General features: G+C 41.9%; 1 protein-coding gene across 6 annotated transcripts in view; it reads left to right on the forward strand.

Annotated features, from left to right (window-relative positions):
• The window catches only part of CAB39L (calcium binding protein 39 like), a 68,218-nt gene that overhangs the window by 49,762 nt on the left and 1,838 nt on the right, over nucleotides 1–16,618 (forward strand). For all 6 annotated transcript variants that reach the window (XM_054215929.1, XM_054215907.1, XM_054215920.1 and 3 more), the window contains 4 exons: nucleotides 4,150–4,318; nucleotides 7,819–7,878; nucleotides 9,451–9,516; nucleotides 10,195–10,338. In XM_054215929.1, the coding sequence (XP_054071904.1) occupies nucleotides 4,150–4,318; nucleotides 7,819–7,878; nucleotides 9,451–9,516; nucleotides 10,195–10,338 (439 nt within the window). The remainder of the gene's footprint in view (nucleotides 1–4,149; nucleotides 4,319–7,818; nucleotides 7,879–9,450; nucleotides 9,517–10,194; nucleotides 10,339–16,618) is intronic.

Here is a 16,618-nt window from a genome sequence, read left to right on the forward strand (position 1 = left end):
GCAAAGCTCTTGGTTGATGCAGTGGGAGGAGGTCTGGACCTGCTGCCTTCCTCGCAGGGAGGGCCGTGGGGAGCCCGGGCAGGTGGCTGGGCTGAGCTACGTCTTGCTCTTACAAGTATAGTGTTTTGTTGTGATTTAGCTTTAATTTTGAAACTCTTGACTTGTTTTGTGTTACTAAACGCCAGCTTCCTTGGAAAGGAAACCGGTAAGCTAGTTAAATATATTTTGGTTTCGTTTGTTCATTAAAACTCACCAGTTAGATAAACCTCAAACTAGTTTTTTCAGGACAGTGATGATAATTCTCTCAGTCATCGTTAAGTTGTACAACTGTTTTCAATTTCATGTATAGATAGAATAATTTTCTTCCCTTTTCTCTGTCTTTACTTTTTCAATTTTCCACTCATTTTTCTTTTTGCACGTTGCACGTGTATCGCTACCATATGTCTGGGCTTTATTTAAAGTTAAAAAATATTTTTGGATCATGTCCCAGATATTCTTTGTCATCTGTAACAACCAAGAATATTAAGATGATAGTAAGAATTTTATGTTATGTGTATGTGCTGCTGCCAGACATTTTACTGTAGGTGACCCGCCATTTAAATGGTATTACTTAGATGCCTTTTGGAGACTACTGCTGCGTGCAGCGGCGCGTCTGTGTTAGTTTGGTCCTCAGGCTCCTTGTTCTTGATTTCTTGCTATCTCTCTGCAGCACTGCACTGTATCAGAGTTGCTGTTTCTGGAGTTCCTTATTAGAAAGTGCTGTTGAATTCATCAGCAATAGTCCAGACGATAGTCCTGTCCAGCCCTCATGGTACCTGAGCAGTTGCTGCAGGACAGTGTAATGATGTCAGACAGGATGCCTTCTTACCTGCCTATGTCCTGCTGCCAGGACTGTCAAAAAAATGATACTTAAAATATGTGCCTAAAGCAAAGGTAGGGCCCCGAACACACGGCTTGCTGGGTGCAGGCAATGTGCGGTGCTCGTGTGCAATCAGCCATGGGACTGGGAAACACACACTTCATGTTGGACATCACCACTTGAAAACGTGACTTGAGGATGAAGTTAAATGAAATATAATAATACCAAAATCTGCTTAAAGGAAAAGACAGTAGATTTGGCTGGCTTGTACCATTCAGTGTTTGTTATGACATTATTTGGAGAGAAAAAAATACTTTTCAACCGTGACTGTAGAAGAAACAGCCCATGACTACTGTGAAGACTTGTCGTTGTTTCACTTGTACTAGAGGCAAAATTTCCTCTGCCCCCTGACAGTCAGTTCATAACAGCATCAACAAAAGGTTGCTTTTTCGTTGCATAATGTGAGCTCTGTTGAGTGGGAAGGATCCTGAATCAGAGCTCCCGCCCAGTGTTTCCTGCCTAATACTCCAGCGGCACTGCCAGCTTGAGATAACTGTTCTTACCTTTTAGGCTTCGTTTTACTTGCTGGCTACTTCCTTCCAGCTTCCCAGCTTCAGAAAAATATACAGCACATCGTTCACTACCTTTTTTTTCTTTTTTTTTTTTTTTTTTGGTAGGTTAATTGACCTTCCTGCTGCATGAGGACTTGCTCTAATAGTATCTTCTTTTCTGTGTGTGCAGGCTTTGTGTATGAATAGGTTTTCAGATGAATACAATATTGGGTGTATATAGAGTACTGGGTATATTTGGGCCAAATTTTTCTCCGGTGTCAGCATATTGCATTAGCCCAGAAATAACTTTGGTCCTTTGTAATTTAAAATATTTTCCCTCTAGTACCGTGACTGTAGAGGACTTGAAGTTTGTGGCACTTGCATCGTTTCTCACAAGTGACAAATTTATAAGCTCCTTTTTCAATATATATCATACCACATGCTATCTAATGTACCTAGTCACTTGCCTCAGTCGGTTTTGTGATGATCTCTTTGTATCACAGTGCAGTTAAAGCTTTAATGATATATTGGCTAAAGTTGCAGAATTCCCCTTGAGTTTATCTAAGGATAAACTCCTTTTCTGAGGATAAACTCAAGCTATAGAAGTTAGTGTAAAGTCAGATCAGAATATAGCTGTTTGTCATGACCTTGTGTCTCCCAGGCTCGATGCCTTCCTAATCTGCCTGTGCTCCTTACCTTGTACCATCTTCTGCACTAGCTACACAAGTATGATTCCCTTCGCGCTGAGATGCGTCTCTGCTCTCAGTCTCGCCTCTTTCAGCCTCCACAAGAAGTACTTTGAAATATTTCAAGTCCACTATTGCCTTTTCTGGTTGCCCCTGGTCGTCAGTGTGCAGGGCTTTCTTGAGGTTGTAAGTTCATCCGAACAAAGAAGTAGTCTGTATTTTTTTCTGCTGCAGGAGTATGTCTGCATAGAGCACTAATTGCTCATTAGAAGGGATTTTGAAGCACATATCTATCATTCCCGCCTGATGGTTTTGCATGTGAGTGTGGGTGCAGAGAACATCCCAGTTATGCCCAGGCAGAATGTAAACTTCTTCCAGGCATATTCCAGGAGCCAAACCCAACTTCCCTCACTTATGTGAACAGCCAAACGTCCTTACCCACTTCCAGATAATGGAGCATTTGACTAAGAATGATTCTGTTGATACTTGTGTTTTAAAAAGTTATTGTGCTGGAAACAATGTAATTTGCTTTTATTCCAACCAAAATATTCCGTAGCCAGCTATTAAATATTTTCCTGGCTGCACGCCTAGGAGCAGCTCCGCCTCTTTTTGCTTGAAAATTAGTATTCCTGTTAATGGAGTCAAGGAGAGGGTACGCCTCAACAGAAAACATCAGTGAATCTCTGTTGTCTAAAGAGTTATAAATTCATGTTTGCAAATGTTTCCCAAAAGGAAACAAATATAGGGGCCTGAGTGCCTGCATTTCCTTGAGGGTGGGAAGTTTCGTTTGCCTGTTTGGAATAGCAATTCATTTTTCATTAAACCAAGTATTGTTGACATCAGGTTGAAGTATGCAGCTCTGGTATGCTCACAAAACACTACCATTCTTTTAAACTGCAAGCTGGTGGTAAATTTGAAGGCCCACTCACTTACAGCACAGATGGCGTTTTGTGTTTTTCTTTGGGTTTTTTTTTTGTTTTTTTGTTTTTTTGTTTTTTTTTTCTCTTTTGGCCTAGTGATAGGAATTAATTGTGCAAAGGAAACATGATGCTGATAAGCTCTGGGTGATAATACACAGTTCTGATATAGTATAACCAGCTTATTGAAACAGAGCGTGCTCTCTGTCCCTTTGGACTTCTCTGCTTGCACATGACTGAAGATTGCTGGAAGGAGTTCATTTTAAGTCTTCCTGGCTGTTGGATTTCATCCTTTCTTTCTTTTTTTTTTTTTTTTAAAGTTATGTTTCTAACAGTTTTGCTTCAGATTAATTTCAGCTTTAAAGAAATCAAAACTTTATAGAAATAGAAGATGATCCGAATTGCCTCTCCGCTCCCTCAGTCTCCAGGGTCGAGTGCTGGCTCCTGGCTATGGCAGTGCGTGTGCCATAACAGGATTGTAATTTGAGGAATGAATTCTTGTCTCCTGAACAGTCGTAGCCTCTGCAGAGGAGGGATTGAGCAGAACTCCTCCTAAACTGCAAAAAAATGATCTTCAGAGCTACAGAAAGCTTAATTCTGTGTAGACTGCCTGGATAGACCCTTTCTACCTTCATCATTACGCATTAATATTCTAGAGCGATGCTCTCTAGAAGAGGAGTGGGAGGTGATGGATGGTCATAAGATGTTATAGTCTTCTTGGATAAACTGAGGAGCTCAGAAATAAATCTGAAAAGTAAGATTATTATATTGTATGCGCTTTGCTTTCTCAGAAATCTAAAAAGGTGAAAGAGCTCTGTTGAAACATTATGCACTGCCCACGGTCTTTCTGCAGAGAGGAGGTGTAAGGCACATTTACACCAAAATGTGTTTTGGTTTGCAAAGGCAGAGATTTGCGATGGGAAGCGCTGTCAGCCTTATCTGTGCAACTGCTCCTTAGCTTTGAGCGGAGGTCCTGAAGCTGGGTACAGTGCTCCGGCTAGAAGCTGCTGTCCGTGTGTCGTGTTGCCTCTGGCACACAAGTTTCCTATGCTACAAAGTTCCCCGTTGCTAGAAAAGTGCCCGTTTATCTTTGTTCTTCTACAATTTGACCTTTTCTGTTTCTTTTCATTCTTCAGATATGAATCCCCAAATATTGCCTTACGCTGTGGAATTATGCTGAGAGAGTGTATCCGGCATGAACCCTTGGCCAAAATCATACTTTTTTCGGAACAGTTCAGAGACTTTTTTAAATATGTGGAAATGTCAACATTTGATATAGCTTCTGATGCCTTTGCTACATTCAAGGTAAATTACTCGATACCTGTGTCATAGCATTGTGTCAAAAACGGCAGCCCCTCAGTAGTCATCGCTTAATGTTGTGTTGCCTTTAAGTTGCGTGGCTTTTTTACTGTTCAGTAAAGGATATGATTAATCCTTGGTCTGTTTGTAATAGGATTCATAACAATGATCAAGTCTGCAAAGAATCTTTAATTCGATACAGATTTACATTTCACTAATGTTCTTCATCTTGATAACCCAAGGCCTTTTATGCAACCATTTAAAACTCAAATTAATCACGTATTATGTATAGTTCTTGTAAAATGCATAACCTTTTTCTCTCCCTACCTTCCCCCAGAGACAAAACCACTACCCATCATGACCACAACCAGTAAATAGAAGGAATCATTCAAAATTCACTTTTAAAGTCCTCTAATTTTTGCTGACCCTTCTGAGTTTGGCAGTCAAGTTTAGACTAATGCCGTGCTTGCTGATTATTTTACGAATTATTTGTATGCTTACTTTTGTGAGCTATTGTTCAGTGTGAAAGCACCACATAGACCCTGTATAGAGTCTCTGTATTGCATTAAAAATGAAGTTGGGTGAAGCTTGCCAAATTTCTTGGAGTTACTATGTGGCCATCATCTTGCCTTCAAGGTGCTCTAGTCTTCTATAGACCTTCAAGGTCAATGGTCTTTGAGCAAAATTTGGTGCTTATGAGCTTAATATACAGGGAAGATTAGTCTATTTATGAAAAATTATTTAAGAAAGCTGGGGAAAATTCTTTTCAGGTAAAGATTCTTCTAAATATAGACATAACTCCTCTTTTCTTCTATCAGTGGGTTGCTTGCTGTCATAGAAACACGTTGTTCATTCTTTCCTCTCAAAGCTAATTAGAAACATGAGTAGATAGACCTTAGGAATAACTGTAAGGAATATTAAGAGTTCAGCTCAGAGATTCAATGCATACTGAAACCCGGCCTCAGTTTTTACTAATCTACTGAATGGGGTAAAGATTTGCATAATGGAGATAATGAGTTGAGCAGGATTACCAATTCAAACACCCGTTAATCAATAGCAGCATCTTTCAGTTATTTTAAGTTGCACTGTCATTGTGTTCATTAGGTAAATGTTATGAAGGTGGAAGTAGCACAGAAATACTGACAAGTAAACACACATGTGTAGGACTGTATAAAAATGCAACTGAGGTATTAAAATCCTCCGTCTCTGGCATTTTACCCTGTGCTCAGAAGAGTACTTGTCTCTGGTCAGAAAAAGTGCTCCTGAACTCTGTTCCCAGCTTGGCAGAAGAGCTTTTCAGCTTTTGCCCAGGTCACAATGTGTTGTGGGTGATGGACAGTCTTCACCCCAACCAAGGGTCCGGATGGGGACAAAGGGCAGTTAAGCTGTGGCAAGGACCACAGACTACTCCAACCCTCCCCAAAAAAGAGGGATTGATGCTGTTCATGGATCTACAGCTGTGGAACTTACTTCTGTCCCCTGTGATCCGAGTGTATTTTTAGCAGGATTTAAAAATAGGATTCTACATCTTCACATGCACTGGAAAGACAGGAGTATGAGGGCAGTTCAGATATAGGTCAGAAATCACCTTTTAAAGTGTGTGGGGAAAATCTATAAACAGCATTTTTATGAAATTGCCTCTTATTTTAAATTGCCTGACTTGATACATGGTCAGTTCTGGAAATAAACCAGCTGTTCATCTCACCTCCTATTTGTCTGTTGCTCTGAATAGCTCGAACAGCAAGAAGTGATTTGGAAGGAACTGAATCGTGAAATATGGAGCTACCTTGTTTCTAGTACCGTAAAAATAAGTGCTATGATTGCTCGCTGTCTGGATTACTGAACTCGTGTTTTCAGTTCTGTTTCCCCCTTGTTGGGTTTGTAGTGTTGCCACCAGGGTGTCTGGTTCAGAGCTGAAAGCCTTGGGATAGTCTGTGCGCCAGAGGAGGGCTTAATTAAATGTGCATTAAAGTCTGAGGATATTTATAGTAGGGAAGTATTGGAATTTTTGACGATCTGGAGATGTACTTCTTAATTAAATTCAGCCAGGTGCACTGCAGAGAGGAAACAGAGCTGCTAAAAATGCTGAGGAAAATGGCTTGTATTTAGAGATGCAGTCGGCTGTAGGAGGGTACCAGCAGCAGCTGGAAAGAGTGCTGATTGAATACTGCTGCTCCACGCTCTCTCGTGATTTTGTATGAAAAACTCATTTTGGATTATATTCCATTTGTGCCCCCTATTGAAAAATGTTGTACTTGCCTCCTAAGTGCCCTGCATAAAAGCTCGTGAATCACATTTGTTGCACTGAGCCTTTTAAACTGCTGTCATTGCAGTCCTGCTAAATAAAGGCATGTATTAAAAACACATACTTGGATTTTATAGCACTCTGCTTTCCTCTTATAATTGATGGTAAAAATAAATTAAAGGATTAGTATGTAAAGGATTTCTTTTATTTGTGATGCTGTAGAGGATGTGTCTGCGCATCTGCTTCAGCTACTCATCAGCTTCGGTCTCTGACTGTGGGTAAGGAAACCAAGGAAAAGATGATGAAAAAGATAGCAACCCATTCACCGGAAAAATATCAACTTGAATAGAATTAATCAGGCATTTATTGTGATCAGTGTTATGTTTTAAAGGAGGCAATAAGATAGAAATTAAACTTAAAGGCCTCAAACTGGACACTTCATTTCGTGGCTGTTCATCCAGTAAAGAGACTTGATTTCTTCTGGAGCTGAACATTTGCATCTCTGTCGCTGAGCACCATGTTCCCACTCCGTGGGAGAGGTTGCTTTAATTTAAATTTGAATTGGTTGGCCTTTTAGGATGGGATGCCTCCTAGGAAGCTTCAGCTGTCTTGAAGGTCTGCTACTGCTTGTGTCAATAAGTCCACCTTGGGCAGAAAAGCAGCCACAGAAGAAATTCATCACACCTACCTGAGGCCCCTTTCTGGGGATGCAGTGGCTGTGGAGGGAACCTGGGTGGTTAGCTTAGATTGGTGCCTAACTTTTAGGCTTTAAAGAAATAAATGTATATATACAGTGGTTGAATTTGAGTCTGCCTTGTTGTATTCACTGGAGATGAGCAATAGCAATTGATTAAACTTAGCATAATTTTCCAGCTGCAAGGTAGCATGGAGATCACTTTTGGCTTTGGGACCATAGCTGATCCCTCCATAAGGGTTAATTTACTTTCTTCCTTTCCCCCACCCCAGTTTATCATAAATACTGTGCACGATGACCTTAAGAAAAGGTGGGAGTGGAAAGGAATATAAAAAGCGAGTGTTAGAATACTTTTATATTGGTTCTGTGAGCATTCACTGAATTCTCCTTAAAATCCTGATAAATGCAGAATGCAGTTTTGTTTTTAAATGCTTTCAATCTATAGAAATCATGTTGTAAATACCTTCTAAATGACAACCTGGTAAAAAATGCTAAAATACATTGGAGAATCAAGGGACAATCAAATGAGCACGCTCTCTCAGGTAACCTTTCTCTGTTCTTCACCAGGACCTGTTAACGCGACACAAATTGTTGGTAGCAGAATTTCTGGAACAGAATTATGATGCGGTAAGTGTAAATGATAGAGCAATTTTTTTTTTTAAAATCTGTTCGTGCTTAGCTGGCAAAAGCACGCTTTCGATAGCGGAGGGTTTAAGTGATCCACACGAAATAGTCACACAGGACTGCAAAACTAAGCATTGCTTTTACTAAAGCAGAATCCTTGTGTGGCATTTGAAATACAGATACCTCCTCTGCACACACATGGGGACACACACCAAGGTTTCAGGAGCACCCACGGTTTAAAGGCAAGTTGTGTTCCCCTCTGCGTGCATCGTATCTCCTCGGATGTGAACACAACTATCAACTTTGTATGTAAATAGATCATGGGGAAAAAAGCGTGCACATTTTTAAAGGGTTTTGTGATATTCCAGCACCACTGGTGTCACATATCATAGGGGCCACACTGGTGTTATATATAATACTTTGGGACAGAGAAGAGTTACCTCAAGAACTTTTAGCATTTCTGGAAATTACATGTACCTAACTGGGGACTGAGCTCTTACCATCCTAAGGCAATTACCTCTTACCATCCTAAGGCAGTTAGTCCCTTGGTTTCCTGCCATTTTTCACTTTGATTTTTTGGCTCGGTTTTGAACAAAATGTAGGTCAGAAAAATTCCATTGGAATCAACTAAAATTGGACTGATATGGATCACAGAATTAGACTACGGGTTATGTTCTTACGTTACCTGAAGCGTTCTTTATTTCATTGCCAAAGTGAAAAGGCCGAAGACTATTTCTTTCACCAAGAAGGTTATATAAAGATATTGCTGAGTCACAAATGCAACTTAACTGGAGCAAAATTAGCGTCTCTGCTAATCTTTTCTCTTAGTCCTGAAGCACTGCATTGGAACAATCCCACTTTACCTTTATTTAACATTTAAAATTTTAAGTATAAATTGTGGAAGTGAGCATTCTGTTAGATGATTCTTGGGCAGCAGTGTTGGGGTTTTTTGCTTGCTTGGTAGATGGTTTGAACATATGGTAGCCTTCTCTCTCAGTATTCTTGACCACAAGATTCCCTTGGCCCGATCCCACAAAAAGCCAGCATGTGTTGTACTCCTAGTGACCCTCGTTGGGCAAACAGCTTTAATGAGCTGCTCAAGGCAGGTGGCACCTGACAAAAGGAGGTTTTGGCATACACCAGTGTGGGATGCACCATCACCAGTTTGGGGTATTGTGTTGAATCAAAAAGCAAGTCATGACCACGAAATGAGTGAGTTGGATGAGTTACATGCTGGACCCGTGTGTCCTGGCAGCAGATTCACCCTCCTGTAAGAGAAGGTGGTAGAGGCACTGGCTTGCTTCTGTCCTAGTTGGCTCACACTGGCTCCTGTTATATCCAGTCCATATGTGGTATCCCTCTTTACAGTATTTGGAAGAGGAGTGTTCCTGGGCATTAATACACTGTGTGATAACCAGCCAAGAAAAAAGGCCATGAGAGCTGTGCCTGGTGTGTCAGTGAAGCGTTAGAGGTCGGCACTGCTGCAGCCTCTGCTGCTCCTCTGGGGTGGGAAGGACCGGGAGGAGGAAGGATGGACATGAATTGGATGCATTTTGTGTTTTCTTGTTACTTTAGATCTTTGAGGATTATGAAAAACTCCTTCACTCTGAGAATTATGTAACAAAGAGACAATCTTTGAAGGTAAAGTGAAGATTCTCAGCACTTTTCTTCTAAATTTGAACTGTGAGTTATGCAGAATATCAAGAGGCATGTGTGGCAATGGAGCAGCCGTGTATTTCGAATAAAAAAGAGCTTAGTGCTTGAGGATGCTGCTCCTACAGTGCTCAAGTGTGACTTTTCTTTCTGGGATCTCTAGTGAAGCATCAGGCCGTTTCTATGGAACAAGCACTATCATTTTTCCTCTGACCTCAGATCTGTACTTTGGTTCAGAACGTGGTTTAAAACGAGCTTGAGAGTAATGTGGTAGTCTCTGTGTGTGTGGTGCTGCTTAGTGCTAGAGCACCAAGTCTGACACGACCTGCAGATGGGACCAGATAGGCGTGTTGATGTAACATCAGAATGAAATGAAGGTGTCTTCGTGGGACAGCTGCACCACACTTGCTTCTGTCCTGGCTGGTTCACACCAGCTCCTATTACACCCAGCCCATCTGTGGGACCCCTCTCTGTAGTATTTAGAAGATGAGCATTACTGGGCATTAAGTAACTCACTGCACGATAACAAGTCTAGTTACTTGTTTTTAAAGGTAGTGATAATTGAAACCTCTTAGGCAAGCATTAAAATATGTCGCTGCTTTCTTTACATCCAAAAATAATGCGGCGGATTAAAAAACCCCTGGGTTTCTTTAATTGTCTCTATAGCTCCTGGGTGAATTGATTCTGGACCGACATAATTTTGCCATCATGACAAAATATATCAGCAAACCAGAAAATCTGAAGCTGATGATGAACTTGCTGCGAGATAAAAGCCCCAACATTCAGTTTGAAGCATTCCACGTGTTCAAGGTGAGTCAGCATGAGCTGTAGAAGTGGCAGACTTCCTCTTTTCCTCATAAAAGTGTCTTTCAAGGTGGGCAAGAGAAAGCCCAGAAAATTAAGGCAAAGGTTGGGGTTTACAGTCACTTCCAGTATTTGAGAATGCCTTAATTGACAACCTTTCTATCGCGCAGCCTCTGATTTCTGTTTGCCTTCCTTCAGGGGAGATCTAAAGCAGCAGCGTTTTGGTTTGGGCTGAAGGTAGTCACTCAAGTAGTGACGAGGTGGATGCTACAGGTAACAAAACACGCAGCTTCTAGGTGGTATCCAGGGTACCTTCCCCCAACTCTTAGGTCATTTTCCATGTGATTCTGCATTAAAAAAAAAAAAAAAAAGTCTTTAAACTCTACATTAAGACTAAAAGTAGATAGTGCTAGCACTGTGCATCAGTACAAACACAATTTGCTTTTAAAGGTATTAAAAAGATTTGGTAAATCTGAGCTTGAAATAAGTTTAATCCTTCCGTCCTTTTGCAGTGATCATTAATGCAGTCTTAAACAATTACCAGAGCCAACCGGTGTCCCTTTTTTCATGATGATTAATGTTAATAAGTGAAAAGTTTACCGTTTTCCTAGCAAGAAAGTTCTCGGCTCTGGGGCAGAGGGTGAGTTGGATTGTTACTATGCAAAGCTGCCTTTAATTTGGAATGAACACATTAATTTCGAGCTATGTAAATAGAGTTGTTAATGATTTTCAGAAGAGGAAAATTAAGCCTGTAAGGATGTCCTTCCCCAAGATGGTTAAGAAAGATACCAGATCACACCAAAAGGCATGCTATTGCGAAAAGGTTACATCACCCACCACAAATTCAGGGTGACTTGTTGAGTTTTGTACTCCTGCCATTTCTGCTTTGGAAAAAAAGCTTTCAGATCTTCAGTGTGGAGGCTTAGGGAATGTGCAGCTTCTTCAAAAATCTTTTCATTTAAAAAAAAAAAAAACCACCATGCTTCAAGGAGGATTAAAAAAATTCCCTCCCTGAAATAAGCAGCTTGGTAAGCTGTTCCCGTGCTGACTTTCTCCATAGTCAGCTGAACTGCTGTGAGTAACTTCTACTCCTCTTCTTTATTGGGATGTACGTGGCTCCAAGATAAGAGAGCAGTCAGGCTCCCAACACTTGCAGCCTTTGTGATGCCTATGGAGGGAAGGCACCAGAGGACTGGGCTCTCTTAGCCACTCTGTGAATAAATGCCAGATTTTTATGTATGAAAAATGTGAGTTGCTGTTCCTGAAATAATTATAGGTATGGCCCAGGCCTTGGGAACAGCTGATTTTACTTATTTTAAGAGGCATTTGAAAGGATTTGGAATAACTTGAAAGGATTCTAGTGTGCAACCATGTCATGCATTGCTGTTTCTCCCATTTTGCCTTCCCACTCCTCCCTTCCATTCCTCTTCCAGTATATTGCATCCCATTTCCAGTTAAGAGTGGAGATACTGTAGGCTTGGCCTTGCTTGACTGCTTGTGATTGCTACCACGTGGACGTAATGCTGAGGCCTTCGGGTGCTCAGCAAAACAAACAGTCCGCAGTGGTAATGTTGCGTCTCTTCAGTTCAAAGGACCAAACTCTGTCCTCAGATAGTCACCTCCATGGGATGGTGTTGGTTTTTTCCAGCGGTACCTGTCAGCAGCATTTAAGCGGTGCCATGGTGTGCCTCACGCTATCTCACGTGCATGCTGCTCGTTGTGGGGAAATTGCAGACTCAGAGCAGAACCTCATCAGCTGGAAATTGCTTGTTTATTACCACCAGCAGCACACTAGAGCTGCAGCAGAGCTTCCCTTTTAGGTCCTCGCTGAGGATCCGGGCTATCTGGATGTAGGAGCACTCAGCTTCTCCCCGGAGGGCAGGGTAGTTACAGAGTGTTATAGAAAATTGCAGTGTGAATTAGCTTTGTAGAGCGGGTCAGAGAAGAGCGTTTTCCTCTGATTACACTTCTTAAATTGAATTCTGGCTTCGTGAGAAGTACTAAAAGAAATCCTTAAATATTTACGAGAATGGGGGGAAAAAACTACTGGCTGGTTGTGCCCTGTTCTGCAGCATCCCTGCCTCCTGTTTCTGGGTTAGTGTCCAACAGCCCAGTTCTCCTGTCAGCTGTAATAATTCCATGCTAATGTAACTGGGAGAGGAATCTTGTCCTCAGCTCTTAATCTCATAAATTTTAAACTGTGCCTGCATTTTTAAATTGTGCTTGCAAAATACCTGTGCAGTCCTGGTTGAAATTACAGTAGACTCAACACAGTGGTTTGAAATCAAAAGTCTGCTGAGAAGTGGATACTTGCTTCCCTGTCTGAGATGCCAAAAGATTTGGGTTTAAATTACCTGATTTAGATGTCTCACTAGTTAGACACAGTTGAAATGAAAAAGTGCTTGTTTTGTAAGCATCCAAATTCCAACACTCCCATGCCCCAGCTGACCCAAAAAAAGCATATGACTCTTACCTCCCTGAGGCAATTTCTAATTACTGAAGATTCAAAAATGTAACAGATGAAAACGATGAGCACCTCTAGTGCAAAAATACATTGCAGGAACACTTTGTGGCTGAAAATGTCAGTACCTCTTTAAGCTCTGAGAACATTTCACTCATCCAGGATGCTTTGGGTGGGAAATGGAAGACAAACAGTGCGCCCACTTGCAGTGCTTCCTTCCATTCTCCATTGAGGAGATGCTTGATCTTTCTCCTAGCTCCAGCTGCTTCTCTTTCTTTTGCCTGAGCAAAATGGAGCTTCTGCCTTGCGGCACCATCCTGAAGGCCTGCAGCTACTTTGTAAAGCTGGATGTCTCAGACAACGTATGCATGAGGGTTAGCCAGTATTTAATCATTAGGAAAAGCTAACACACCTCACCCTGTTCCTCCTCCTCCATAAAAATATTGAGGTGCTGGAGCGTGTCCAGAGAAGGGTGAGGGTTCTGGAGCACAAGTCTTATGAGGAGCGGCTGAGGGAGCTGGGGCTGTTTAGCCTGGAGAAAAGGAGGCTGAGGGGAGACCTTATCGCTCTCTACAACTACCTGAAAGGAGGTTGTAGTGAGGTGGGGGTCGGTCTCTTCTCCCAAGGAACAGGCGATAGGACAAGAGGAAACGGCTTCAAGTTGCGCCAGGGGAGGTTTAGGATGGATATTAGGAAAAATTTCTTCCTAAATTTCTTTTCTAGGATGGATATTAGGAAAAATTTCTTCCTAAAGGTTATCAAGCATTGGAACAGGCTGCCCAGGGAAGTGGCAGAATTGTCATCCCTGGGGATATTTAAAAGACGGGTAGACGTGGTGCTTAGGGACATGGTTTAGTGATGGTTTTGGTCAGAGTTATGTTGATGGTTGGACTCAATGATCTGAAAGGTCCCTTCCAACCCAGGCAATTCTACGATTCATGTAAGGGCTCTCCAGTTCCTGTGATGGATTTGTGAGAGTTATTAGTGGAGGCTGCTTTGAGTTTGCCTGTAGGGGAGAACAAAGCTTTCAGACATCTGTGAATGTGGTGCAGATATTCCTTTGACCTTATGCATTTACAAATAAAGGCTCTCATAAATTTCTCATATGGGGAACCAACAAGCTTTCTTGGCTTTCACATAAACAATTAGATTATTTTGAGGAAAGCACCCTGTAGCGGTGAATTGGGATTATGCAACCTTCTTGTTCTTAAGCAGACATTTAGCAAGATACATTTTACTGTTTATATCTAAAAATAGAATGGGTACACTGTGTTTTGTGACCTTAGTTTCATTTTTCCATTCATTTCATGCACAGTACAGAGCTACCTCCTGCAGCTTGCTCTGCAAATGGTCTTACATAATTTGACCGTACTGACAATTTCCTCTTGGTAAGAAGCTGAAACCACGTTTGTGGGGATGTGTCCTCTCTGTTTCTTGGCTGGAGAGTTTATAGGGCAAGAAGTGTTATGTGAAGCAGTAAACCATAAGCAACGTGAACACTAAGGCACTTCTGTGTGCAGTTTCCTGACAGTAAGATTGTGCATGACCCCAGAGTAAGTCTTAAAATACCTAACCCGGGGTATCCAGCCTCTGCAATCGCTTTTGCTCTGCTGTAGTCCCAGAGGGTGGTGATGCCTGGTTATTAATTGTAAGGAAACAAGGTCAGATTCTCTAATCAAGGGATTTCGGTATTTGTTTGGAGAAATCCAGTGTATGACTTTTAATGGACAAGAGGTCAACGGTTCCACTTTGGACAGCTTTTGAAGCTTCAGAGTTGATTTTCATTCCAGGCCTTTTACAAATATTCACAAAACGGAACTGTGCTGAAAAGGCTATTTTTAGAGTTGGAATTTTAATATGAGTACTCTCTTCATTTTGGTCTCTGTCTCGCTCATATATCTGAATTAAGTGCTCTAGAACACGCAACCTTTCATAATAAAACCACAGGTGAAACAAAGTTCTCTGTGAGGTGTTTTCGCTTCAGTTACATTTCATTTTAGTAGAAAAGTTCCAGATAGCGTTAATAATTATTTCCGTTTTCAGGGGTTTATCTGCTCCTCTGTGACAATACAGAGTTCTGAATGTGGGGGGCTCCTTTAAAAAAAAGTAAAGTCTTGTGGTGGTCCTAATCCTGGGCTTTGTGAAGCTGATTAGTTGATACTGGCAGAATTGATTCTGTTTGCTTAGCCAAACTATTGAGTAACATTTCAGGAATTTTCTGGTCCTTTAACATTCTCTCTTTACGAGCCCCTGTTGACACTGAGCAAGACTGGCAGTCAAGATGATCTTTGTTTGAATGCTCAGTGTGACAGTTTTGCAAGGGAAAGATTATAATCTATAAATAATTGAGCAGGAAGATAAACAGGATGTGATGTCTTCTATTAAACTAAGTTGTTTGCTATGGTAATACTAGTTGTAGGACCAATATGAAATGCTGGTATTCACTAGGTTTACCGCTAAAACTTTCCAGTTCTCTTTGCAGACCAGATAGCTTGATTTAGATTTCTTCATTTTGAGAGTCAGCCTTCAGTTATCTTTGTAAGGAGGCCTAATATTCATTGAAGGAAGATGTTCAGCACTTCAAGGTCAGGCCTTCTTTAATGGATCCCATTTGCACCACAATCAGATTTTTTTTCTGAAAATGCAGGTCCTGTCAGTGTACTTAATGGTTTTCTTCTCCTGGTCACAAAGGGGGAACTGAACTTCAAAATCAAAAACTTTTAATGAGGATCCTTAATGGTTACATTCCTCATCCCCGCCTGTAGGCTTACCTGCTGCTTTTCTCAAAGGAAACTGGTCCAGATGACTGGGGGCGTATCACCGTCCAAATGCTGGAAGTATCCAGCCTCCACCAGCGTAGTGTCCTGCCGTAGGTCAGCACCTGGGGAGCTGCATCGTGGGGCTGCTCGAGCCGAGAGCAGCAACTGCCGCAGTCTCAGCCAGAGCCAAACAATCGTACCCCCGAGATTTCAGGATTTGTATTCCCTAGATAAGGCGCGGACTGGAAAGCTCTAAAGTACACTCAGTAGTGATTTACATACCCAAACCCTTTATTTCTCATATGGGGAACCAACGCACCAATAGCAGCGTATCAAAGTTGTTTGCAAGGGAGGGGATTTTGCTTTCGGATGCTGCGGGCAGCCACAGAACCATCAGCTATCGACAGTCCATCAAGCGTAGTGAGAGCTGTGAACTGGGTGTCCGACCCACGGACAGATGTATCCCTTGTAAGATGTTGCATTTCAAGTGCTTGGAGCGTCACGCAGGAAAGCTGTTATTTTAGGGTGGCTGCTCCGAAGGGATCCTTGGGAGGTGGGGCTGTTGGCACTACTTTTGGGAAGTTTCAGGTGGCAAGTAGGCATAAAAAGAAATTATTTAATGTTATATCTCAAAGTATCCTGAGAAAGGCAATGTGGAGGCCTGTGCAAAGAGGGTGGGAATAACTGTAGATATTTTAATACTGTCACGGGGACCGCGGCCTGGCCACTAGATCAAGGAAAACTTTGTAAAAGACTTGGGGCCTGGGAGCGTTCACCCAGCGTGGCAGAGGCTGCAGCTCTTTCCCCAGAGGAAAAAATACCTGGAAGCAGGGACTCCTAGGAGCCACCTGAGGGGGTGGGATGCAGGGGAGACAAAAAGCACAGGCGGGGATTAGGGCTCTTACGGCATCAGGATGCCAGGGTTTAAGATTACTTTCCTTCACCTTTGTGGAACAAAAAAATTATAGTCTCACCTCTCTGTCTGGCCAGAAGTACTTCGTGTGGCACTGCTGATGTGTGCTGAGCTCCACTCCTTCCACGTATTCCCCACATGCCTCATTTTCTA

The sequence above is a fragment of the Rissa tridactyla genome, chromosome 1, assembly GCF_028500815.1.
Source record: "Rissa tridactyla isolate bRisTri1 chromosome 1, bRisTri1.patW.cur.20221130, whole genome shotgun sequence".
In the NCBI taxonomy this organism is placed as follows: domain Eukaryota; kingdom Metazoa; phylum Chordata; class Aves; order Charadriiformes; family Laridae; genus Rissa; species Rissa tridactyla.